The sequence below is a fragment of the Nicotiana tabacum genome, chromosome 7 (genome assembly GCF_000715075.1).
Source record: "Nicotiana tabacum cultivar K326 chromosome 7, ASM71507v2, whole genome shotgun sequence".
Taxonomy (NCBI): domain Eukaryota; kingdom Viridiplantae; phylum Streptophyta; class Magnoliopsida; order Solanales; family Solanaceae; genus Nicotiana; species Nicotiana tabacum.
The window spans coordinates 113,903,620-113,930,545 of NC_134086.1; the positions used below are offsets into that span (position 1 = coordinate 113,903,620).

The 26,926-nt window shown below is 36.5% G+C and overlaps 2 protein-coding genes, 1 long non-coding RNA gene and 1 pseudogene across 4 annotated transcripts; 3 read left to right on the forward strand and 1 right to left on the reverse strand.

Moving 5' to 3' along the window:
• The first annotated feature begins 444 nt into the window (after positions 1-444).
• LOC107791493 (magnesium transporter MRS2-4-like) lies at positions 445-3,687 on the forward strand (annotated as a pseudogene).
• A 1,887-nt stretch (positions 3,688-5,574) lies between these two features.
• Positions 5,575-12,152, forward strand: LOC107791499 (uncharacterized protein At4g06598-like). The gene is made up of 5 exons (XM_075217509.1): positions 5,575-5,760; positions 8,709-9,440; positions 10,035-10,110; positions 10,213-10,339; positions 11,440-12,152. The coding sequence occupies exons 2-5, from the start codon at positions 8,728-8,730 to the stop codon at positions 11,628-11,630; spliced, it is 1,107 nt and encodes a 368-aa protein (XP_075073610.1). The 5' UTR covers positions 5,575-5,760; positions 8,709-8,727; the 3' UTR covers positions 11,631-12,152.
• A 407-nt stretch (positions 12,153-12,559) lies between these two features.
• On the reverse strand, positions 12,560-13,336 carry LOC142182568 (uncharacterized). The gene is made up of 2 exons (XR_012711377.1): positions 13,149-13,336; positions 12,560-12,934 (listed from the first exon to the last, which is right to left on the reverse strand). It is a non-coding gene; the product is annotated as an uncharacterized LOC142182568 (long non-coding RNA).
• A 2,233-nt stretch (positions 13,337-15,569) lies between these two features.
• On the forward strand, positions 15,570-18,854 carry LOC107791494 (COBRA-like protein 6). Of its 2 annotated transcripts, none has more exons than XM_075256786.1 (6): positions 15,570-15,824; positions 15,962-16,052; positions 16,628-17,081; positions 17,399-17,555; positions 17,657-17,928; positions 18,447-18,854. In XM_075256786.1, exons 2-6 carry the CDS (start codon positions 16,026-16,028, stop codon positions 18,728-18,730), a joined length of 1,194 nt encoding a protein of 397 aa, XP_075112887.1. In that variant the 5' UTR covers positions 15,570-15,824; positions 15,962-16,025; the 3' UTR covers positions 18,731-18,854. The 2 variants fall into 2 exon arrangements, with proteins under 2 accessions (XP_075112887.1, XP_016469067.1); XM_016613581.2 differs by having other exon boundaries at positions 15,973-16,052.
• The last annotated feature ends 8,072 nt before the right edge of the window (positions 18,855-26,926 follow it).

Below are 26,926 nucleotides of genomic sequence, written 5' to 3' on the forward strand. Positions count from 1 at the left end.
CTTAAATGTGTGACCAAACTGTAAATAAAATAATGAAGAAATCATAAAATAACAAAACTAGTGGGGCCCATATAGCATGAAAGAATAAATAAAATTGACGCAAATTACGAAATTCAGCAATTCCGTAAACCCCATCAACAGAAGCTCCACGCCTGAAATTCTCACTCTCCCCCTTTTTCCCCAAAAAACGAAGATCTTGAAGCAGAAGAAGAAGAAGAAGAAGAAGAAGAAGAAGAAGAAGAAGAAGAAGAAGGAGGAGGAGAAACAACAGAAAAAGAAGAATCATTGCCCTTCCTTCGTTAAGAACAAAGAATCAAATGAACATGCCCTAATTGCCGACTCAATAATTATTCTAATATTATTTCTATTTTTATATTTGGTTTAAGTAGCCTCAGAAGAATCTAAAGGGAAAGGGGTGAGAGTGAGAGAGATACAAAGAGAGCTATGGGGAAGGGCGAATTTTCGATTTGCCGGCGGAAGAAAGCGATGGTGTCGCCGTTGCCGCCTCCGCCGGTGGTAAATGGGGCGGTTGTCAGCAATTCAATTGTGGTAGCGGCAGGGAATAGTAAAGTGGTGAAGAAGAAGGTGGGTGGGGCGAGGCTTTGGATGAGATTCGATAAGCAGGGTCAATCGGAGTTGATAGAGTGGGATAAGAGTGTTATCATCAAACGTGCTGGAATTCCTGCTAGGGACTTGAGGATTCTTAGCCCAATATTCTCTCACTCCTCTAGCATTCTTGGTAATATTAATTTCTTTTACCCCTTTTAACTGCTTATAAATCTGTCCATGTGTTTCCAACAATAACTAATAGCTATCTAACTGTAGGAAGCTTAACCATTATGTTTAGCTTAGCTGTTGGAAGCTTTTGCTATAATACATTATACATCTGTATCTCCTAGCATTTGCTTGTACCTAGTAGAATGCTTAAAAGAAAGAAATGTGATATTAGGGTTCGAGGAATTGAAAAGCTCCTTTCTTTTAACTTGCAGCAAGGGAGAAGGCCATGGTTGTCAATTTGGAGTTTATAAGAGCCATAATTACCGCTGAAGAGGTATTGTTTCTTGATCCTCTACGTCAAGAGGTTCTTCCATTTGTGGATGAACTGAGGCAACAACTTCCTTATAAGATTCTTTCAAAGGTTGATGGTACTAGTGCTGAACAAGATAATGAAGGACAATTTCCAACTGCTGGACACTGGTTATCTGTTCCAGAAGCAGTCGAAGGTCTGCAGGCTGAGATACCATTTGAGTTTCAGGTGCTGGAGATTGCATTGGAGGTTGTTTGTACATTCTTAGACTCTAGCGTGGCAGAGCTGGAGAGAGATGCTTACCCAGTTTTGGATGAACTGGCTATGAATATTAGTACGAAGAATCTTGAGTAAGTGAGAAGTTTAAAAAGCAATCTTACTCGTTTACTTACCAGAGTGCAGAAGGTATTCTTATTTGTTTTTTTTCCCTGTTGCTATTGAAAATGATAAAGGTCTTATCTTCTAGTATTTTTTGTTCATTTCTTGACATTATGGATATAGTTTCCCACTTTGTGTAACACTCTTATGCGCAAGTCAGATAATGAATAGATTTCAGTGCTGATGTGTTCATGGTTGGCTGTTGGAAATTTGTTTGACCAGGAAGAGAACTTGTTACATGTTGTCATCATCTCGAATGCAGACTTACTAGTAAAGTACTTCATATTCATTGTGTTATGACTTATTGGGTGAACAACTATTGGTATCAGTTTGTACACCTTAAACACAAACCATATTCAATTTTAATAGCCCTTGTTGCTCACTTTAAGTTAATCTTCCTGATGCCTCCTCTTAAAGTATTGAGTTCATTTGTAGTGCAATTTGTTTGCCTTATGTTGGACCAAATTTTGCATGTATACTCGGGAATGTGCTGGCTTTTGAAATGGTATGATAGCCTGTACAAAATAATTTTTGGGGGAGGAGACATATAAGGAGCCTTATGCTACTTTAGTTCTCTTACTTTTGATTCGTAAATTGGAGGGTTTAATTTTCATTTGGGTTACATTGATGAACTCAATTGTAGTGTTCTCTTCCATGGCAATTGTCTGTGCTCTGATTATTCCCTGTTATGCTTACAATGGTAAAGATTTTTTGATGATAGGTTAGAGATGAAATTGAACACCTTTTAGATGACAATGAAGACATGGCTCAGTTGTACTTGACAAGGAAATAGATTCATAATTAGCAAACTGAGGCTCATTTGGGAACTATTATTTCAAATAGCTTTACTCCTTTTGCACCGTATCTTCGTAGGCTTAATTCTGCCAGAAGCTGAAGTGGAAGTTTGGTGAGCAACCATATTAATGACAATGATGTGGAGGATCTGGAGATGTTGCTCGATGCCTACTTTATGCAGCTGGAAGGCACTCGTAACAAGATATTATCTGTAAGTATTTTGTTCTCTCCCCCCACCCCCACCCCCCCAAAAAAACCCAAAAAAATATGCTCGCATCCCTTGCATTTTTTTGCGTCTTTTTATGTTGGTAATGACGTAGACTTGTTGCTCCTCTTTCCTGTTGACAGTTATGATTCTAACTTTAATACAAGTTACACATATAAGAGAAGAATTTAATAAGGCATTCATACCTTTAAGGAACCTCAATTTTGCCCCATCAACTAGAATTTTTTTATGATATGAATCTTGATTTAAGTATCCTTATATTGAAAATGATGTCGTGTACCCTTAATTCCTCTTGATATTTGATAATGAAAAGCTATGTTGCTAGGATTCTCCAAAAATGTGGCCGGATACGTATCGGATCCTCCAAAAGTAGTGAATTATTGAAGGATCTAACACGGGTGCGGCTACATTTTGGAGAGTCCGCGCAACATAGATGAAAAGGAGGGAAAAAGCTTGTAGTCTCCTTACTTCTTGGCTGTAAGCCATGTCTTCCTCAATAGTCGATCTTTGCAGCATATTCCGTAAAGCGGTAAGGTAAAGAAAGCTTTCCAGACTTGGGAAAGAAATTGAAGAATTGAAATAATAGCTGCATCTCTTTCTTAATTTGATATTGCAATACCTTGCTAATTCCAACTGCAGATATACGGCTCTCAGTTTAATCTACTGCCTTTGCTTTTCCCTCCTTCCTCTCTCTCTCTCTCTCAATCAATCCTCCCCCTCTCCTTCCTTTATTTGGAATGAAAACCATGCGAGAGACTGGGTTATCATGAACCTAGCATTCTCTAAAAGACCTAATATCATCTACCAATTAGTAATGATGAATAAGTTGATACACAATTTATTAACTCTTTTCTTAAGTAGTATAAGTACAATTTGTAAACTCTCTTCTTACTTTTCTGTTATTTTGGTCTGCATTTGAATCATGTCTGTGGTCTTCCTTGTTTTGTTCTGCATCCTTCAATCCCCTGTATTGTATAATTTGCAGGTCCGTGAGTACATTGATGACACAGAAGATTACATCAATATCCAACTCGACAATCAACGTAATGAACTTATTCAGCTGCAGTTGACATTGACCATTGCATCATTTGCTATATCTATGGAGACGCTAAGAGCTGGGTGGTTGGGCATGAATATACCGTGTACCTTATACCACACTGAGGAAGTATTTTAGCCTTTTGTAACAGGCATCACAATAGGTTGTATAATACTGTTCCTTCTTATCTTGGGATATGCAAGATGGAAGAAGTTGCTAAGTTAATGAATTCCTCGATTGTCAAGGTTTAAAAGTTGTATTAATATAAGCCCGAAACTTATTTTTGCTCTGTGTGAGCCATACATAATACCTTCACTCAATGTGCTCTTGTTATACTTGCATTTTGCAAATAGAATACTAGGTAGGGGACCGTAGACCGAGAGGAGTTAGTGCTGCATAAGGTTAGGGGTAAGGGGGTTAAATGACCCCCCCTCCCCCGGTATTTTTTTTGTAAGAAGGTACCCAATTTATTTTAGAAATTTTTGCAATCAATGATACTACGCTTCTTATCCGGCGTATTGAACTTGTTTATTCCACACGCTCCCTAACTCTAAGACTAACTCTAAACTATCTGACTTATCCAATCTTCTTCCTATCTCTTTCTCCTCAGGCTCTCTTTCTTATGATGGAATCAAATCTTACTTTTTTTATTTATCCCAGCAAGCTTTCTCTCTTCTTCACCAATTAGATCAATATGCTTATCCTTTCCTTTACTCAAATAAAGCCTCAGTTCTGATGTTGTGGTCTTTGTGATTTTTACTACATAGTTGATATTCTTACTATTGGCTAGATATGCAGAAAGCTTTCAGATGCTTCATAGAATTAGTATGTGATTATTATGGCAAGTGCTGATGTTGACTAAGGTGTTGTTCTGTACAACTGATTTGCTATAGCACTGTTGTGATTATGTTTCTTTGAACGGAGGGTTCTGTCTTTCGGAAACAACCTCTCTACCTGCACAAGTTAGGATAATGTTTGCGTACACACTACCCTTTTTAGATCCCACTTGTTGGATTACACAAGCTATGTTGTTGTTGTTGGTTTGCTATAGCACGGTGGGAACTTATAGTTTGTTTGACCAAGCTTTTAAAATAGAAGTTTTTTCCTTTTTTTTTTTTAAAAAAAAAAATGCTTTTCTCAAACACTTCAACTTTCAAAAAAAGCAAACAGTTTTTGGACTTGAAGAAGTTTGGCCAAACAGGCTATTAATTTGAAATGAAGTCTGTACCGGAAGGGGCTCAAGGATGCCAAAACCAGAGTATATATAGTACGAGCGTTCACCTGTCACACTCTTTCCAACCTATATTTTATAAAGATTGCACTTTATTCTTTAATATTTATATCTTACACACATGATGCATATTTGGGGAAGTTATTCATTGCCCAATTGAAAAAGAAAATGAAATATACACCTTTCTCAGTAAGATATTAAATAAATGCTTGTTATTGAAAACTATAATGTGGGAGTTGGGACTGTCACAATGAGTTGTATGAATTCTATCACACACCGCTAGTTGGGTGGAATACTAAATAATGAACTATTCTCATAACAAATAATTGTGACAATTTTTAATACTAATAATATATTGTAGTACAGATTGCTAAAAAAAGTCTGAGTTGGGAAACTAGTGGCATTAATCTTCTATTCATGATAATATCCATAAAAAATAAATAATTATAAAAGAAGCGCGTTTGTTATTACTAAATTTAAAACAATTATCAACGCCATAAATAGAAAGTTAAAAAAAGTAAAATATTATATACGTAATAATCTTTTACCGAGGAAATATAATTTTTTGGTCAATATGAATAAAACGAAATACTACTTAATTTTTGCAAAAAAATAAAAATAGTCACTTTACTGTTGGCGCTAAATTCATTTTTATTTTGACATGATTGCAACTTGCTAACACTTTTTGATGTAGTTTTTGATCATATAATAAATATCCTAATAATATGTTCAATGTAGCCGCAAAGTAGATTAAACTAAAATTTACTGAGATAAATGAATGTGATAAATAGATTAGGGGCGGTTTCATAAATAGCGAAACTTGTGGGGCTGAGACAGTAGAAATAAAGAAAGCAATAAAACAGGTCATTTTGGCAGTATACCTTTTCAACGGATACGTCAACGAGAAAGAAGTAGATTGTGAATAAGAAGAAGAAAGAAAGAGGAAAAAGATTCGATAAAAAAGAAGATACCTTAGCCTTAAGAGAGAAGAAATCTGAGCTCCTGAATTGATTAATTCTCCATTGTACCTGAAATCACATTGCAAATTTCTTCATTATCAATTAAAGGTCAGCATTTTTCATTGGAAAAATAAAAATATGTCCATATGTTCGTTAAGTATTTTTTTTTTTTGGTTATTTGATCGGTTTGAAGTGGTTTGTTTGGTTTTTATGAAAATGTGAGCAAAAGTTGAGGAAGAAAATTTTGGAGAAAAGGTTGATTTTTTATTTTTCGTGTGATTAATTGGCACTTCTTTGTTTAAGGGAGGAGAATTTGATTAAAAACTAGCAAGTTTATGCTTTGAAGTTTGAGATATGGGGGAAAAGCAGTTTTTTTCCTTCAATTTTTCTGATTGTTTTACTGGTTTTGTATATGGCAATAATTTAACTGATGAATGGGGAAAAAATTTCTTGTCCAAGTAGCATACATAAAAAAGAAGAACAAGCTAATTTCACACAAAACTATGATTGTCAGATTGTAATCGATCATATACATGGAAGCAAGTTATGATTGTTAATTTGGTAGAAGGTTGATGAACTTATTGGGATATAAGGATGGGTGCTCATGTTATACACTATTTGTAAATAGAGATTTATCTTGAAGAGCCTGCAGAGAGATTGTGGCTACACTTTGACCTTTTGATTGTTAAATTTACGTAAAGATGGAACGCTTTCCCATTTCCCATGGCAAATAGATAATGTTGATAAAATCAATTCGTTGTGTTGTTGTGCTATGGTTTTCATTCACGCTTTGCAGACCGCTTCAAGTGCGGCAGGTTTTGATTAATTTCTTGAACTTGGATGCTTGGAGTTTGTTTGGTCATTATTGGGAATGAACCTTCATTGACACGGAAAGAATTTTCTCATTAAGTGTACAAAGGGGGGGGGGGTGTCTTCTCGCAAAGCTTCCATGGATTACTTAGTTATCAAACAAATGAGTGACATGAGTTTACAAGATGGTAACATATTCTGTTGCTTGGTTGTCCTTTCTAGCATCCGAAATACTTGCTCTCCAGGGGAAACGAGCTTATCTTTGTGCCCCACCTAGGCCGTTTCATGAGTACATCAATTGTTGCTTCCTTTCCAGATGGACTATTTCAAATAGTGAGCATCGGCGCTCCAGATTCTTTTGTAACTTTTCAAGTTTAGAATCAAACAATCTCTTACATAGTCTTGACCCAATTGGTATATTATCCAGTGATCTTAAGAGGAGCAGAACATACACAAGAATTCCAAGCCAAATATGTGATTTATGGAGTCTTTCTCCTTCCAATAGAGATAATGGCAATTTCCTACCTTCTTAGCTCCCTTCCTTGTGAGATAAATTTGCTTTGCTAACTGCTTCCAGCCCGAGAAACATACATTTAGCCTAATCTTCATGTGAAAATTCATGTTTGAGTCGTGACGTGCAAAGAGAATGTTTTGACCATTGCCAATACTAATATGATGAAAATAAAGTCCAAGTTAAAGCTATTTAGCTTCTTCTGCTTTTCATGTCCCAAGTGATACCAGCTGGTAGAAGGATCTAGATAAGCTAATATAGTGCTTCTTTCTTCCACGTGACAGTACAATTGAGGAAAAGTCTACCTGCATGTTACAGCATTAGGAAACAATTCTTGTCCTTTTGAATAAGGTTATGAACTTGTGATTAATTCTTCTTTCCGTTGTTAATTTTTCTGTGGGTGCTTTCGCCCATTCATTTGTGGTCGTAGTCTTGGGCTTGTCCGTGGGGGCGGTTCAAGGTCTAGTCTCATTTCCAGCATAAATCACTTTGTAGATAGGATACTCTAAATTTGGAACCATTAAATTACTTTTAGTACAGAGCTGTAGAAAACATAATGGTTTCAAACAGTTACTGGATTCTGACACAATCCATGTCCCACACATTACCTCCTCATTCCTTATCACAAACAGAAAGGAAAAAGAAAGAGGAAATGCAAGAATGAGCCTCCTCCCCGGAGGCTGAAGCCTGTCTCTATATTTTTGATTGCTTTTGCAGTTCCAAATGGGAGGCATTTCTTCCTCTTCACCCAACCCTTGGTGATAAATGTGTTCCTTCTTCACCTTTTCTTCCTTGTTCCCCTTTTTATTCTTTCTTGGTTGCTCGGAATAAGGTATTTGTGCTTCATGGTTCCCATGCTATAAGGGCCAGAAACTCTACCTTGAAAATGAACAGATATTAATACAAGATCTCAAAAGCTTGCAAGGCTTGAAGCTCATAAATGAATGATTTGAGATCCCCAATGGATCATCCATATTGATGCAATCTGGAATGAACAGGGAATTCCCTGATCTGAAGGCTATATTTTCCAGAAAGATCACGGTTTCTTAGAATTTGATTATATCCCATTGACGGGACTGCTATTTGTTCATATAGTTAATTGAAACAGAATGTTTGCAGTGCCTATTGTTGCCTCATCTCCTTTAGTTTTAGGTTTGGAATCTGACTCGTATTTATTGGAAAAGAAATTCAGGATTTGGTCGTGATACTTCGCTTCCTAAATAATGGGATTGTTTTTACAGGACCCGTGTTGTTCACAAAGTGTATTTTTGTTTTTCATTTTTACTGGATTTGCCTTTATCAAGAGCTGTTAACTTTTGAAGGTTTACTTATCCCACTTTCATATGTATGTTCTTTTTCTTATAGGGAAAATACTTGGTGTTTTAGGAAGGCTAGATTTTCCAGAAAGATCATGGTTTCATTGAATTTGATTATATCCCATTGACGGGACTGCTATTTGATCATATAGTTAATGGTGCAGAGTGTTTGCAGTGCCTATTGTTGCCTCATCTCCTTTAGTTTAGGTTTGGAATCTGACTCGTAATTATTGGAAAAGAAATTTGTGATTTGGTCGTGATACTCCGCTTGCTAAATGATGTGATCTTTACAGGGACCCGTGCTGTTCACAAAGTGTTCTTTCTATTTTTTACTTTTACTGGATTTGCTTTATCAAGAGCTGTTATACTTTTGAAGGTATACTTATCCCACTTTCATATATATGTTCTTTATCTTACAGGGATCTTGTGTGCTTTGCTATGGCGAACACTAAGGGGCCATCTAATATGAGAAGCATGATGTACAACGGAAAGTGCTCTTTACTGCCTCCTAAAAGTCCATTTCCTAGCATGGCCCCGTCTTATCTCGATTATGTTCCCAGTTCTGCTGTCAACCAAAAAGGCATCCTGAAACCCAGAGATGGAAATTCACACCATCAGCGTACTTCCTCTGAAAGCTGTCTTATAGAGGAGCAACCCTCTTGGTTGGACGATCTTCTTAATGAGCCAGAAACTCCTGTACGCAGAGGCAGCCATCGACGCTCATCTAGTGACTCCTTTGCATATTTTGATGCTGCTAACGTTGCAGGCTTAGATTACATAGCTCAAGTTGATAACAAGTTCGGAAATATGACTCGTATCCCTTCCTGGGGGTCACAAGACTTTGACTATTACAAAGATGCTCGGGATGCTGTTTCTTATGTTGATCAAAACTCCTCAGTCCAACGGAAGAATAAGACAAAGGATGCATCTTCAAATACGGTATTGCATCTCCGTAACCTTTCCTCTCCTAGGGAAGATCTCCGTATTCAGAGCTCTGGATCACCTTGCCTCCCACAAGACGGAGACAGGCCTAAATCTGCAGGAAGCGACAAGCAGGATTTAGCTGAATCTGGCAAAGGGTCTGCTGAGAAAAAAGATTCCTTTCAAAGCAAGAGTTCTTCATCAGAAACTGACACGAAACGTGCGAAGCAGTAAGTTTAAGGCACTTTGCACCCCCCCCCCCCCCCTCCCACACACACACACAAAAAAGAAGTTTTGGAAAGGGAAAGGGGATATGCTTTAGAAAAACACATCCATACAGAGTATGCCATTTGGATGGATGACATGGTAAATAGTTCGTATTCATGCCATCTCAACTTGAGCTGTTTCTCTTTTGGTACCAAATTTACTTCAATCCTTTCCAGTTTCTAGTTATTTTCTCATCTTCAAGATTTTTATTCCATATTTTTGCATTCCTAAGTAACTCCAAAGTTGCGACTTATTACCACAAACGTGTGCTTACTCGGACTTCGCTTTTCGTCATCTTAACATGAATCAAGTGGCTTTGTCTAAGTTGACATGGAGTATTTTTATTTAGCTGTAAATCTCTATTAAAATCTAAATTGTCCTATAATTGTGTATTTTGAGAAAAAAAAAAGTCAGTAATTTCCTTCTCATTCTGTTGGGCATTCTCAGGATGTTACTTAAACATTTTAAGTAGAAGTGCCCCCCCCCCCCCCCTCACCCAAAAAAAGAAGATAAACAGTTTGAAGTTTATTAACCTTAAAAAATATCATGAAACTCAGGCAATTTGCTCAACGATCAAGGGTCAGAAAGCTTCAGTACATAGCTGAACTGGAAAGAAACGTACAAGTTTTGCAGGCATGTATCAGCTGAACCTTTGAAATATGTATACACCTGGATGTGAAATGGATGTTGCTTTTTGATAAAAATTGTAAATCTGACTTGTTGCTATGATTTCAGGCTGAAAGTTCTGAAGTGTCTGCAGAGCTTGAATTTCTTAACCAGCAGAATCTTATCCTCAGCATGGAGAATAAAGCCCTAAAGCAGCGCCTAGAAAATTTAGCTCAGGAACAGCTTATAAAGTATTGTAAGTTTCTTTATCTGTTATACTGAACTCTTCTACTTGTTTCCTGTGTTGTAATCTTAACTATTTTGATAAACTTGATTGTAGAGCAGGTATTGTTAGTGCAAACCCTACATAGCTGGGAGTTAGGTTTATCTGAATTAAGTATCATATGATTGATGCTTTCCACTGTGAATAAAAGTATAACTGTGAGATATTGGTTCACGCAAGTTGGGAAAGTGGGCGCATTCCTGGAACTAAAAGGTTTCCGAGCAATGTTCAGTTTGATTAGCAAAATAGCTATCTCCAGGAAATTTGGTGACCATTAGTGTTCATCCCACAATACATCATTTTTGGTGGGAAGACAATGACCTTGCTGAAAATCCATGACTCGTTGAATTAATAATTTTGTTTAATTGCTTTTCTTTTCCCACACCCTCTGTGTGGGAAACTAGAATAGTCTTCCTTGAAATCTTGTACTACTATAATTAGCAAAATATGTCACTTTGAAAAGCATAACTATGCTTGCTGGGACTCGATCGCTTATTATCTGCTATAAGATGGAAAATCTGACCAGGTCAAAGTTTCTTGAGAAATAAAACAGTGCTAGTCTTTTCTACTGCATCTGAATGACCTTAATGTGAACTGGTCCCTGTTTTCTTTTTCAACCCTTTAAATTTACCTTTGTAAAGAAATACAAAGGATGAATGTTATTCCTATTTACCTTTGGTGCAATCATAGCATACAGACAAACATAGGGATTGGATGATTTTGTGGAGTACAATATCGTTGCTTAGCTCCTTTGTTGTCATATATCTCTTCTGTACTTTTTTGATAACATTGAAAGTTACTTTACTTGTCCAAATAAAAGAAAGAGAAGGAACGTTCGAGTTTGCAACTATAAGATGCTAAATAATTGATCTTTCTCATATAAAAAATTTGATGCTGAATAATTGATCTTTAATTTCCCCTAATTGCAGTTCTTTTTCCTTGATTCAAAGACTTTGAATCAAGGAAACTACCATTGTTGAAATAACTGTTTTGGACATGGGAACTGATCTGTCAGCCGGTACTTTATTTCATTAGTTTCATCGAAAACTACCACTCATAAATTTCTCATGCAGTGGAGCATGAAGTTCTGGAAAGAGAAAGAGGAAGGCTGCGAGCATTGTATCAGCAACAACAGCAGCCACAACAACTATCTTCCAGCCATCGCCGCAATACCAGTAGGGATCTCGATCAGCAATTTGCAAACCTCTCTTTGAGACAAAAAGAGGCCGACCGTGATCCTGTTTCAGGACAACTTCACATTTGACCGGAAATTAGCTACAACTTCAATCAGAGCTTACTGACTTTCCCTCGTCTGATTTTGCCATGGAGTGACAAAAGTTAACAAATTCCATTGTGTGCGTTATCAAGACGAGGTCTTGCCTCTCTCGTGCTCCCCTTCAACGGGTTTGCTCTTCTACTATCTAGAATTGGTTCTAATTCTTTTGACAACATGTGTCTTTACATCAACATTTGTTAAGCTTTTACGCGCACCTGGTGGTCAATGCTAAAGAATAGCATTTGTGACAATTGACTCACCTGAGGTGGTTGATTCCAGCATGTATGTTCCAAGTAATTAAATTAATCACTTCCCCTTCATCTTTTTGTTGTAACATTATCCAGCTTCTGGTTCCACCATATTTATCTTCATGGATACATTTTCATGACTATGTAATTTAAGCATTGATTGTGGACTCCTTTCAGTTCATTCCTTGTTTCTCCTTAAGGCAATAAAAACATCTATGTATTACTCCATCTGTTCCATTTTATGTAGAGAAATTTTCATAAAGCATTATCTTTTAGTAGTAATTAACCATCTATAGATACCATTTGTTATATTACGGATTATAGATACCTTTTGTGTGGCTATAAGATGTATTTAGATGTATTTAAGCTATTGTATCCATGAATACAATAGCAAAAATAGGCGTGAATCAGGGAAGTACAGCTAATCAGTTGTTGTATTCGAGTGTATTCGACTGTATTCATGAAGTGAAACATGGGATTACAGCTGGACAAATTATTGTATTCGACTGTATTCACGGCGTGAAATAGGGGATTACAGTGTTTTTAAAACGGAAAGTGAATCAATTAACATAATATACTCCTAATATAACTCAACAAACTCAATTATAACACACAAATTTTGTATTTTTCAGTTATAAAAAAGATTCTCAACCGCAAAATACAATGAAATAGATAGAATACAAAGGGATACATTGAAATACAATGAGAAAAAAAGACACTGAATACAATGAAATACATGGAGTACAACGAGATACATTGAATTACAATGAAAAAAAGATAGTGAATACAATGAAATACATAGAAATACAGCGAGATACATTGAAATGCTCTTAAAAAAAAGGTAACAAAATCTTCAAATTGCTCAACCCCAAACTTCACCTATTTTAGTCGACAATTTTCCGACGACCCATCGGATTCCGACCATGATTCCATAAGCAGCGATGAGAGAAAATTCCAAATTAATAAGGCCTACAGTCCACATGAACTCGGTAAAGTCGTATAGAGGTGCCTCTGTCTCCGCCGCTTGAGAATTGTTTGTACAGCCTTGCAAAGTCGCAGAAAATAGTTTTAGGGCCTTTTTGGCGATGCCTAAGAACTAAAGTTGAAGGCAAATAATAAAGTAAATTACCCTCTCCAACTGCAATAAATAGCTAATCGTAAGCATAAATTAAGTCCCCTAACCTCAACTGCCCAAAAATCAGCCGTAGGAAAGAGGAAAATAAAGAATAAGAAAAACAAAGAAACTCAATGACATTACCTAGCTCTAGCTTGTCGGCTTCTTCGAGGTCCGAGGATGACGATGAGGAACAAGGACATAAGGGTTAAAAATTGGTATTTTGTGGTATAATATGCCTCCTCTGTCGTTGGACAAAATCGGCAAAGTATTGCCCTTCTCCAGGCTGTGTTCCTTAGAGTCCTTGTCGCTAGATCGGAAATTTTAATGGGATGAGGAAGCGAATGAGATGTATCAAAGTAGATACAGAAAAAAAAAATAGTGTAACTATTAACGTATTTAGTGGCTTAGGGCTACTAAGTAACCAAAATTAAATATTTTGCTATAAAACTTAAAAGGTATCTATAGAATATAATTTTTTAAAATGATATTTATTTAAAATAAATAAGGTGTTAACATTTACTATAGGAGGTAAAAATTCCTTTACTATATGAAATAGGACAGGCTAGCCCTCCGTTAAAAGTTGGTCTCTATTCTACCCTTGCCGTCAATAAATGGGCTCGTATATGCCCTCCATCACTAACGGGAGACTCATAAAGCCACGTGGAATATATGTGAGGGCAAGTTAGACCTAGTTCGAATTGTACAGGGGCATATATGAGTCAGTTATAATAGTCATTTCTCAAACACTTCACAACTCCATATCAGTTTACTTAGACACCTATTTGACAACACCAAACTAATTATCATATCAAAAAAACTCAGTCATAGACACAACAAATGAACAACAATGATTTCATTAAATCCTTGTACAAAAACATAAAGCTTCATTACATAATAAAACACAACAATTAAGCCACAATAACATTAACATTACATATCATTTCCCACTTATCCAAAGAACATAAAAAGACATCCCAATATCACACACATGAAAATCTACATCTTCTTCCGAAATTTAGCATCAAGCACAACTGAGTACTCTAAATCGGTCACTTTCTTCATTAGAACATTTCTTTCCAATTCCAAGGCTTCTATTCCTCCATGATCGACGAGCATCATAACATTTTCAAGATCAAATTTTTCTTTGGAGAGCATTTCTTTCACGGATTAGAGCTTCCTTTTCCTTCTTTAAACTACATATGAGATTTGAAACTCTAGGAGTAAGCTCTTCATCTTGCCATTCTCAATAAGAATATTTTTCATCCTAAAAACCAAAAATAAATAAAACAAATTACAAGTAAATCGGAATAATTAAAAGAACCCATCAAAAAATTTATTTACCTCATGCTTCGGGCACTTGAAAAACCTCGCTTCTCCCAGCATTTAAAGGTGTCCATGCCATGAAATAATTGGCAGTAAGTCCGTAATGACACCTCCTATTCGACCCCTTTGAGCTATTAGAACATTTCGACATTGTCTTTTGTTGCCTTTTGTTATGATTCGACCCCTTTGAGTACTAGGATTTAATGAAGTCATTGCCGTTCATTTGAATGTTTGTGTCTATGACTTAGTTTATTTGCTGTGATAATTAGTTTGGTGTTGTCAAATAGGTGTCTAAGTAAACTGATATGGAGTTATGTAGTGTTTGAGAAATGACTATTATAACTGACTCATATATGCCCCTGTACAATTCGAACTAGGTCTAACTTGCCCTCACATATATTCCACGTGGCTTTATGAGTTTCCCGTTAGTGATGGGGGGCATATACGAGCCCATTTGTTGACGGCAAGGGTAAAATAGAGACCAACTTTTAACGGAGGGCTAGCATGTCCTATTTCATATAGTAAAGGGGCATTTTAGGCCCTTTTCCGTTTCTATAAAAAGGGAAGAAATAACAAAACATATTCAGATGATCATAAAATAAATTAAGAAAAAATAATTTCTTGTCTGAAATCGATTAGCCAAAATTGATTTGATAAGGGCCGTTTGGTTGGTAGAAGAAATAATTCCATCCTAAAACCCTGCCTATAATAATAGTTTTGCTGAATGTACTAAGAAAAATAGTAATTCCGAAATAGCTGGGCAACGTTTTGTTGGTCATATAAGAAAAAAAGTTCGCATAACTAATGCAACATTTGGAGGTTTTAAATGATACTCGTATTAAGTTATATCGTAAACAATCCCTACATTATTATCCATCGCAAAACAATCACTACATTATTATTTATCGTGCTTTTACATTATAATATTGTATAAGTAGTGTGGACCAAACGACCTCTAAAGTATTTTAGAGAGGTTGGATTGTTGAAACTCAAACGTGGGAACCAATTCTCATTTGTAACATAGTATGAATACGATAAATTGGTTAGATGGTGCAAAATGGAAAGTATTATTAGCAATAATATAGTAAGAAATGAAAAATCTAAAACGGCAAAAAGGGAGAGCCAAAAGCGTGAGTGACAATTGGAGATGAATCGTAACATACCATTCAAACTTCTCCCTAGAAATACGCATTCTTAGTACTAAGTCATAGTCTATACTCTTAACTATTTTTGGGAAAACCAAAAATGTCTAACCTTAATTCATTGTTACCTTATTTATTACCAAATCCACTGTATTGTCTCTTTTTCTTCTTTCTTGTTCCTTCTTTTCGGCTGCCATTTCATATTCTTTCTGTTAAACATTTGCAGAACTCAAACTAAAGTTTAAGTTTTATGAATAAATTAGCACTGAATTTATTTTATATTTTCATCAAAGATCAATGAGTTGTGGCCTAATTTATGTGTTACCTCTCATCCTTTTCATTTATCCAATCAGTGAGTAGTGATAATATTATTTATTTCTATCCTTTTTAATGTTCTTTTATTGTCTTTATGTGGCTTATTTGTGATTTTGTTAGTATTTCATAAGAAAAGAAATTTATACATATGGAATTTGTGATGGTTGATTTCAGTTGTAATGCAGATGGTTATGATCCACTGGACCCGAATGGGAATATCACTATCAAATGGGATATCATGCTAAACAATGAAGGTAGCCAAGACGTAAGTTTTTCCTACAATGAAATACAAAGGCAAATGCAGGTTTTCATGGACCCGAATATCTGAAATTAGCAATCATACGCGGACCCAGGATTTAAAGGTTCTGGGGCACATGGGGATTTCTCGGTTAACAAAATAAAAAAAAGATGTTGTTTATGACATGGGATATGTAGTACAAGGAAAGGGTAATTTTTAAAAGAATTGGTAATTTTTTAGCCAAATGCATGTTTTCATGGACCCGAATATATGAAATTAGCAATCATATGTCAAAACGCAGACCCAGAATTTGAAGGTTTCGGAGGTGCATGAGCGGATTGCTCAATCAATACCCCCATCAGCCTTTAATCTTAAGGGTTCCAAGTTAAAATATATGACTGTTTTTAACTTATATACACGTTTGTGTATAGAATTTTTGCCGAGGTTAACTGGGTCTAGTGACCCCTCTACTCTAAACATAGGTCCGCCTCAAAGTAATCTGTATTTTATCTATTTTGTTATGCATTATATCTCATTCAAGAGACAGTGAAGACTAATTAGCAAACGTTTCTCTGTTTGTTTGAACTATTGGTCCATACCAGGTTAAAGTCTCAATCTTTAACTACCAACTTTTCCGACACATAGATCAACCTGGTTGGAAGTTAAGCTGGAGTTGGCCTGGCAATGAAGTAATTTGGGATATGTCAGGTGCTGAAGCTACTGAGCAAGGGGATTGTTCTGCGATCAAAGCAACACAACCGCCCCATTGCTGTGAAAAAGAGCCAGTGATCGTTGACCTCCTGCCCGGAGCTCCTTATAATAAACAGGTTGCAAATTGCTGCAAAGGAGGAGTGCTTACATCTCTGACTCAAGACCCCGAAAAATATGGTGCTGCTTTTCAGATGAATATTGGAAGTGCTTCCTATAATGGATCCGAGCCTCGTCTACCTGAAAATTTCACACTTGGAATTCCTGGATATTCTTGTGGTGATCCTTTTAAAGTCCCTCCAAGTACGTTCAATGTGGATCAAGGACGACGAAAGACTCAAGCCGTTGGTAAGTAAATGTAACTTCTAGTTATCCTATAGGATTATTTTTCTTGTAGTAAAATCTTGGATTTTAGAAGGGGAGCCTTGGAGCAACGGTAAAGTTATCTCCGTGTGACCTATAGGTTACAGGTTCGAGCCGTGGAAGCAGCCACTAATGCTTGCGTTAGAGTAGGGTGTTTACATCACACTCCTTGGGTGCGGCCCTTCCCCGGACTCTGTGTTAATGCGGGATGCTTTATGTACCGGCCTGCCCTATTTCTTAATAGTAAAATCTTGGATTTATTCAAGACTCCAGCTTTAATCAGTTTGTAAACATTATTGCAGCAACTTGGAATGTGATTTGTTCTTATTCCCAGTTTAGAGCATCATCTTCTCCAACATGTTGTGTTTCCTTGTCTGCTTTCTACAACAATACAATTGTGCCATGCCCCAAATGCAGTTGTGGTTGTCAGGGACAACTAGGAGCAGATCAATGTGTGAAGTAATTCTCATTTTATGCCTGATTAACAAGTCATACTTAACAATTTTTTTATATTTTCTTCATCTAATTATGTCTTTCTTTTGTTGTGGTTGGAACTATAGGTATGGTGAGCTACCACCAGTTTTGCAACTAGATCATAACGAACCGCCAAAGCCAGTAGTACAGTGTTCACAACACATGTGCCCAATTCAGATACATTGGCATGTAAAGCAGAGTTACACAAAGTATTGGAGGGTGAAAATGACTATCAGAAACTTAAACTATGTTAAGAACTACAGCCAGTGGAACTTGGTTGTCTTGCATCCAAATTTGAGAAGCGTAACGCAGGTTTTCAGTTTCAACTACAAGCCACTTAATCAGTATGGTGATACCAGTAAGTTTTACCAATGCCTAAGATTAACATTTCCTTTATATTATGATATATCAATTAACTACGCCTCAACCAATGGTGTGCACAAAATTTTACACAAGCAGTATCGGCCTATTGCATAATTCGGCTTGTAAACGTGGTTGTGTACAATGTTGAGAGGTCACCAGACCCCGTAAACTTTGGCAGATGTGTGTGTATATATATGTGTGTATGCCTTGAAAATGATTATATAAATAACTTGGCACCCTGAACATTAAAAGCCTTTAGGGGGCATTAGTTGAGCAAAATAGTGTTGCCCCTGTCACGTTAAAATCCTAGATCCGCCTATAAATGTCCTTTTGGTAGTTTTAAAGCTTTACATCTTGTACCAAATTGATTTATACTTTGCCTTATTTAATATGAAGCGATGTCGGATGACACCCCTTACTAAAGGGTGTCTCCCGTCCCCAAACTCGTTGGAGTCGTGTATATGAATCTTTTATATCCGTGTGATAACTTTAGGTTAAACTTTTTTAATGCAGATGACACAGGAATGTTTTATGGGATTGAGTATTACAATGACATGTTGCTACAAGCAGGTGAAACTGGGAATGTGCAAAGTGAGTTGTTAATGCATAAAGATGCAGGGATTTTCACATTTAGGGAAGGATGGGCTTTTCCAAGAAAGATTTCATTCAATGGAGAAGACTGTGTTTTGCCTTCACCTGATGACTATCCAAGGCTTCCAAATAGTAGTCAATTTATGTCTCCTTCAATATTTACCATCATTGCTTTCTTCCTCTCCTTGATATTAACCATATTTTAATAAGTTTAACTAGTAATTAATATAATTTATAGAGTGATAGTGTCTCTCTTAATAAGAGGTCTTAATAAGTGTATTCTCTTAATAAGAGGTCTTTATGCATAAATTGCTACTTAACATTTCTCAATGCGAGTCATAAGTAGTTTTAACGAAATAAACACTCAAAGAGTATTTTTTTTTTCGATTATATTAAAATAAACAATTTATTTCTTATAGAGAAAAAATTGTGAAGGCATAGATAAATAAAATATACACCAAAACCGAAATAGAAACATCATTTGTTTTATAGAGATAGAAAGTAGATGATATTATAGAGACAAAAACACAGACTAACTATATCAAACAAAAGCCTTTTATTTTATCTATATAGAGAAAGAAAGTGAATGAAAATGTAGAGAGAAAAATATATATATCAAGCCAAACCATAAAACTTTTCTTTTACATATTTAGAGAAAAATATGTGAACGTGTAGAAAGAGAGCAAAAAGGGGTGAAAAGAGTTGAAAGGAATATATAAATACCGATAAAACAAAACCCAAAAAAAAACTGTCAAAATTTAAAATTTCTTTGTTTTTTTAAATAAAAAAGTTTATTTATTCAAAAAATATTATTGAGAATAATAGAATAACATAAAAAAGTAAAAAAAATATGTGTGAGCATGTGATTTTTTCCCTATATAAATTACTCCCATAAAATACATGAAAAATAAATTTTTCGTTTTTTTATAATTTTATAGGATTTTGTGGAAATTTGTGCTAATTGTTTACGTTTCTGTGCATGTTTAATTTTTGTTAAAATCATGAAAATGCAAAAAAAATATCATGCATTGCATTTAGGTTTAATTTTTACAATTTTAAGATTAATTAGTGAATTAGTTGCTTTATCAAAATTGAAAATCACAAAAATTGTTTTACTTGCATTTTTGGCCTTTTAGTTTTAAATCAGTAATTTCCTCTTTTAATTTAGGAGTAATTAATTTTCATAAATATTTTAGTAGATGATCAGTTTTATTTTTCAAATTAATCATTTTAGGAGTTTAATTTAGGTTTGAATTAATTAAAATAGGAAAAGAAAATTGGAAAAAGAGAAAAAAGAAATAGAGTTAAAAGGGCTGGTGTTGGACCAAATACCCAAAACCCAATTCCCCCCTCAGCCCAAATCACTCACCCGCCGGTCAGCCCAACCCCTTGACCCGCCTGCCCCAAACCCGCCCTGTTTCCCCTACTATAAAAATTCTTTATAACATTTTTCCCCAATTAAACCCTAAATCCAAGAGACCCAAAAACGGCACCCAACACTGTTCACGCGTCGTCCTTGTCTGAGCGGGTTATTATTGGCTCACTATGGAGCGAGATTGCATCAGTTTTGTGTGCAAGTGTCATCAATGCCAAGTACACGGAGATTTAATTCATTCTCCGCCATCTGAATTGCACATAATGTCTGCACCATGGCCCTTTGTTGCATGGGGTATGGATGTCATCGGACCAATTGAGCCAGCAGCATCTAATGGACATAGGTTCATTCTGGTGGCCATTGACTATTTCACTAAGTGGGTTGAAGCTAAAACTTTCAAATGTGTGACCAAGAAGGCAGTGATCGATTTTGTTCATTCAAATATCATTTGTCGGTTCGGAATCCCAAAGGTGATCATCACAAATAATGGTGCTAATTTTAACAGTCATCTGATGAAAGAGGTATATCAGCAGTTTAAGATTACGTATCGAAATTCCACCCCATACCACCCCAAGGCTAATGGAGCAGTCAAGACAGCCAACAAGAACATAAAGAAGATATTTCGGAAAATGGTGCAAGGTTCTAGGCAATGGCATGAGAAGTTGCCCTTTGTGTTGTTGGTTTATCGCACTACCGTTCGCACTTCAATAGGTGCAACTCCTTATTTGTTGGTATATGACACTGAAGCAGTGATACCCGCGGAAGTTGAAATTACATCCCTTCGGATTGTTGCTGAAGCCGAAATTGATGATGATGAGTGGGTCAAAGCCCGTCTGGAGCAATTAAGTTTGATTGACGATAAGAGAATGACAGCAGTATGTCATGGCCAGTTGTATCAAAAGATAATGGAAATAGCATACAACAAGAAGGTGCGTCCCCGAAAATTCGAAGTGGGTTAGCAAGTATTGAAACACATCCTTCCACATCAGGCTGAAGCAAAAGGCAAGTTCGCCCCAAATTGGCAGGAGTCGTTCATCATACCAAGAGTGTTGTCCAATGGTGCTTTGTATTTAACAGATATCGAAGGCAAATGTGTAGATATGGCTACCAATTCTGATACAGTCAAAAGATATTATGTATGATTTCTTTGGTTTAAATTGTGTTTGTTTGTACTTGGCATGTTTTGAAGATTGGAATGACGAAGACATTTTATTCTGCTATCAAACACTTTATCCTTTTGTACCCCTTTGAGCCTTATTTATTTCCTTTCATACCCCTCTTTTGGAATCAGTAGCAAACTCAGGAACGCAAATGGAAAAAGTAAGTAAAGAAGAAAATAGAAAAGGAGAAGAGAAAAGAGAAAGAAAAGAATGGGAAAGAGAGAAAAAAAGGAAAAGAAAAAAAGGATAAAGAAAGAAGAAAAGAAAGAAAGAAAAAAGAAGAGAAAAAGAAAAGAGAGAAAGAGAAAAATCACAACAACAAAGTAATTTCTATGACATGAACTACTTTCGACCTGATTCCTTTAAAGGATATGTAGGCAGCCTCACGGTTCGGTCCCATCAAAATAAAAATTCAAAAGTCCCTAAGCAAAAAACTGGGGCAAAAGTTGCGGTTGTTGTAAGAGATCTGATTCCAAGAGTTGTAATTTTGAACCCGTTCAAGTTATTTTTGAGCCTTTGTGATATCCTTTATTTCTAACCCTATCCAAAAGCCTACATTACGGTCCCACGAAAGACCTTCCGATCAGTCTTCAAGAGATTCCAAGTCGAGCAAGCAGAGGTGTGATTTATATCAGGGGCAACACTCCGCTCTGAACAGGAAAAATGAAAAAATGAGAGTCTTATTGGTGAAAACCCACACGAACACCGTAAGGCGATGGAAAGAAGAGAGAAATTAAAATGAGAGAGTTTTATTGGTGAAAACCCTCACGGGCACCGTAAGGCGATAGTGAGTTGAGAGATGAACAAATGAGAGAGGTTTGTTAGTGAAAACCCTTCAGGGCACCGCAGACCGAACAAGGTCAGTGATTTGGTGAAGAAATTGGGTTATGGATATCCTAGGGCACAAAGTATGACTGTGAGCACATGATTTTTGCTTCACGAAAATTACTCCAAAAGAAATAAAAAAATAAAACAAAATCCATCTGTGTACGATTTTTAGAATTTACGTGACATTTTGGTAATTATTTGGTCCGTAAATGCTTGTCGTTGTTGTGATTGGTATATATATATATATATATATATATATATATATATATATATATATATATATATATATATATATATATATATATATATATATATATATATATATATATATACACATATAAATACATGTTGCCTGCACATTCAGGATCTAATTGCACATTGTGGAGTCAATTAAACCATGTTTTATTTTAAAAGAAAGAAAATCACAAAAATATGCATTTTTGTTGTGTTTTGTCATTTATGTGTGCCATGGTGTAAGATGACCTTGTGTGTTAATTGTTGTTAAGGTGTAACATTGTTGTAGGCTAATTTTGGTTTTACAAAATTATTTTAGAATTTTGTTGATTACTAATTAAAGTAGAAAAAAAGAAAAAGAGTTGAAAATAGTAAAGAATACCCGGATTTGAGCCCAAAATTGAGCTGAAAATCAAGCCCAAATAGCACCAAAAAATCGGCCCAAGTCAGTCAGCCCAGAAGACCCGTTTCCCCGCGCCATCAAACGACGTAGTCTGATACCAGAACTACGTCGCTTCGATGACAGTCATCCCAGTCGTCCATCTAGCCCTCATCCAACGGATGCAATCAGTACCCATATCCAAAAGCCTGACCCGACCCATTCCCATACCCGGTCTCACCTACCACTACTCCAAACGATGTCGTTCCACCTTAAGTGAAAAATCCTGGCCATAGATCCAACTCGATCCAACGGCCAGGATCTGGTCCTTTACCCCATATATAAACCTAACCTAACACCCCGCGCCCCAAACTAGACCCCCCTTTCACCCACTATTCACCATCGTCCCCAGAGCCCCCTCCTCTCGAACCCTAGCAGCCTTAGGTTTCCCCCACCGTAAACCCGGCCACCCGGACTCCGATGGCCACCAAAACAACACCCCTGATACACCCAACCACCCTGAACACGAATCCACCAACCGTTTACCTCGAATCACCCTGCAACTTCTCGAATCTTCAATCGAAGATTCGAGCAACAAGCAGATCTACAGCCACCAACCCCAAACTCACACCACAATACCTCCTGACCTCCCTCACCCCCTTAATGACCTTGGTTCTGTTCGAATCTGACCAGAACTGAATGAATCCCAAATCAGACCACCAAGAACCCTAGAACTCAGATTTATGGGTGTCTGTCCAAATCAACAAAGGATCGGGGTCTAATAAACTTTAACCGAGGTGTTCTCAGTTGAGAACACTTCGATTAAGGTCCATTCGACCCCAAAATGGTCGAATCCGAGTTCGAGTTTGAGTCAGTTTTAATTTCAAGTCCCCGAGGTAATTTTCCCTTTTTTTTGTTTCTCCTATAGATTCTATCTGTCTTTCATGTTTGTTTTAGTTTGTTTTTGACTTTTTCTGTCAATTCTGTGAACCCTGAGATAATGTTTAAGTCATTTTGTGTGTTTTATTGATTGTTTTCTACCTATTATAGTTTGTATAGCCGTTTAAATAAGTGTCGTCAATAATTTGTTTGAGATTAGAGGAAAACACGACAGTAGCTCGTTAACCTTATAGGTTTGCCTGGACAATAGCTCATCTAAATCTGTATGCTAGCTCATAATGAACCTTTGGAATATGTTCAGTATTGTCTATGAATTAGACTACTCATTCAGGCAGTAACCTCATGATTTCCATAGAAGTCTGTTCATTGTTCATCACTGCTTCGAGCTTAGCCTGTGGGCTGTTGATTTTGGTATGGTTTGGCTGTAAGTTAGTCAGGATTGGATCCCAATATGACCAGCTCTGGCCATTTTGATCAGCACTTCTGTGTGTGATCTGATTTTTTGAGTTGAACTTAGTTTAGGAACTAAATATAGCTATAGAAAATCTGACAGACCAACCTAAAATCAGTATTGAGTTTAAGCTGATTAGCTAAGTAGTTAGTGATTATTAGCTAAATTCAGGAGGGCTTATATATTGACTGTTAAGGATTAGGGTAGTACAATAATCTGCAAGGGTTAAGGGCAATTTTGGCATTTGACAGAATTTAATCAGGGATTAACTTAAGAACATGGCAAGTGGTATTTAAAATGCTATTAATCTAATGGCAATGGGGAACAAGACACAAGGGCATGAGTTTATTTGAATACTATAACCCCCTCCCATGACTCTTGGGGTAGAACAAATAGAACAGGCATGGGGGACAACATAGTAGGGATTAATAAAAGACACCTAGGCATGGGAAACTAAGGAGGTATGGGTAGTGAAAGGCTGAAGGAATCAAGGCAGCCTGGGGTCCTGCCAGTTCTGCCTATAAATAGGCTCATTAAAAACGAGAAAGAGGCTGGAAGAATTATTAGGGGCTTCAGAAAAGAAAAAAAAAGGCTGTTAGTCTTAAAAGAAAAGTTGGGGCTGGTCTTCCAATTCGAAAAGGGCAGTTTAGTTTTTTTGAGTGCATAGGCTGGGCTATTACTTTGTTAAGTCAGTGCTAGGCTTTACATAAAAGAACTTCAGTTTTTCCCTGAGTATTTGAGAAATCAGAAGCCACTGTTTTTCTTTTCTTTTGCCCCTGTTTGTGTTCTTTTGGTGTTGTTGGATTTCAGCTGGATATTTCCTAGTGTCCTACTGTCGAGCATTGTTCCATTGGGTTACTGTTTGGTTTATTTCCTGGTTTTCTTTAACTCTGCCACGGGGTGTCTACTACTGTTTATTGGCTTCATTGGTTGGTGCTGCTGTTGTGTTACTGCTGTCCGTTCGTTTGTTGCTGTTGTTATTACTGCCTGGCTGCTTGCTGCTGATATTCTTTTTCTTTCTTCTGGTTCTTGTTGTCTAAATCCAGGTACACATACTAAGCTGATGTAATTCCATGTTGAAGTTGACATTTGAAGCATGAATATACACATGAAGAAGTTGAAGTTATAAACTGAATTTAGTTTTCTTTACTGATTGTACTAAAGCCATTTTATGTATCACTGATATGTAGACTCCTGCCAAGGAGCTGTATAACTGGACAGTTTTCACATACGCAGTCATTTAGTTTATGAGCTCCCTATGTATGCCTTTAGTTAAAAGAAAGATAGGATGCTAAAGAGCACCCTGCTTATTTCAGTTTGTTTGTAAAGATGCATGTCAAACTAGGATTAGGCCAATATACTTCTAATTGCCATGAAAGCCCAATTTCAATGCTCAAATGGTTTGAATTAGGATTAAAACTAGATCTTTAAGTTCTCTCATGCCAACAGATCGCTTGCTTTAAAATTTACTACAAACTGTTACATGAAATAGTATCAGTTTATTTTTCAGCTTTGCAAGCTCATGAATATGTGTAAAAACTATTAAATAGGCCCAATTTGAAGTAGGATGGCCCAGGTCCGGTCTTACCCCTTATACGTTGGACCTGGGCCTATAAATGTCTAACGGACTACTCTTGCTACGGACATTTTAGATTTAACGAATCATGTTCGAAATTTAACTATAATACCTCATAAGTATATAAATAATGTAGGACCTCTTTCTTCATTTATTTTAGAGACGAACTTAATAGAAAATATAGTTACGGTAAGTTTGTCCTTAAAAACAAAAATGAGACGAGCCTCACCAAATAAATCACACATCGCTGGGGCCCTCAATAATTACATAACCATTGACTAGACTTTGGATTTGGCCGTTTAATGAACCTTCACGGCCTCTTCCTAAAATAACAATACGTTAGTCTCTTTAGGACGCGCCTTAATAAATCTTACCTTCTTAAACTCGGGTGCACATTTATGTGACCCAAATCCAAATCTCAACGGAGTCGAAATGTGTCTCTAATACGGGTACATCGATTGTGACGTGGTTCGAGATGCGTGTCCATGACGTTGCAAATTCCTTCTAAAAAATAAGAATGAGATGAGCCTCGCCAAATAAAAATACAATGTTGCAGGGCCCTCAGTAAATATTCGCTTTAAAATTGCTTAGACTTCGGGATGGACCGTTTAGTGAAATTCAACGGCCCCACCCAAAATAAATGATACGCTAGTCACTTTAGGCGCGTATTTAATAATGTTATCTTCCTAAACTCGGGTGCACATTTATGTGACCCAAGTCCCAATCTCAACAGAGTTGAAATGTAGCTCTAATCACGGGTACATTGATTATGACGTGGTTCGAGATGTGTTTCCACGATGTTGCAATTCTTGATAAAAATAACAATAAATGATAAAAGCGGTTAAAAGTTAAATCTTGCACATAGGTTCAACATGTATTAAATCAGATAATCAAGCCAACTATGACAGTTGAGTGACCGTGCTAGAACCATGGAACTCGGGAATGCCTAACACCTTCTCCCGGGTTAACAGAATTCCTTATCCGGATTTCTGGTGCGCAGACTGTAATATGGAGTCATTCTTTTCCTCGATTCGGGATTAAATTGGTGACTAGGGACACCCTAAATCTTCCAAGTGGCGACTCTGAAATAAATAAGTAAATCCCGTTTCGATTGTCCTTTAATTGGGAAAAACTCCTTGTACCCTCGCGGGGGCGTAAAAAGGAGGTGTGACAGCTCTGGCGTTTAGGAATTGGGCTCGGCCAAATACATGAAATGAAAAGTTAAAAGAAGATGAGCATGAAATGAGTGTTATTTACTTTAGTTAATTTTATTTCTATTTTCTTAATCGTCATAGCTACGGGTACAGTTCCCGTGACGTAGTTGTGACACCTAATTCAATTAGTTTTAATACGAATATCCATAGTTCATTTAGTTGAATAGTTTTGAGGCGTGCCATTCACATATTTGAATCATATGACCTATGGACCTCATATTTATAACTTAGATACTAAAAAATGAATCTCGTAGTTTATTTTAGGCATGTAATTAAATTATTATA

Excerpts from the sequence above, each read along its gene's own strand:
- LOC107791499 (XM_075217509.1), top strand. The coding sequence starts at position 8,728 with ATGGCGAACACTAAGGGGCCATCTAATATGAGAAGCATGATGTACAAC. Across the intron at positions 9,441-10,034 it reads GACACGAAACGTGCGAAGCA|GCAATTTGCTCAACGATCAA; the intron begins GTAAGTTTAAGG and ends CATGAAACTCAG. Across the intron at positions 10,340-11,439 it reads GGAACAGCTTATAAAGTATT|TGGAGCATGAAGTTCTGGAA; the intron begins GTAAGTTTCTTT and ends TTTCTCATGCAG.
- LOC107791494 (XM_016613581.2), top strand. The coding sequence starts at position 15,770 with ATGAGTTGTGGCCTAATTTATGTGTTACCTCTCATCCTTTTCATTTAT. Across the intron at positions 17,556-17,656 it reads GGAGCAGATCAATGTGTGAA|GTATGGTGAGCTACCACCAG; the intron begins GTAATTCTCATT and ends TTGGAACTATAG. Across the intron at positions 17,929-18,446 it reads TAATCAGTATGGTGATACCA|ATGACACAGGAATGTTTTAT; the intron begins GTAAGTTTTACC and ends TTTTTAATGCAG.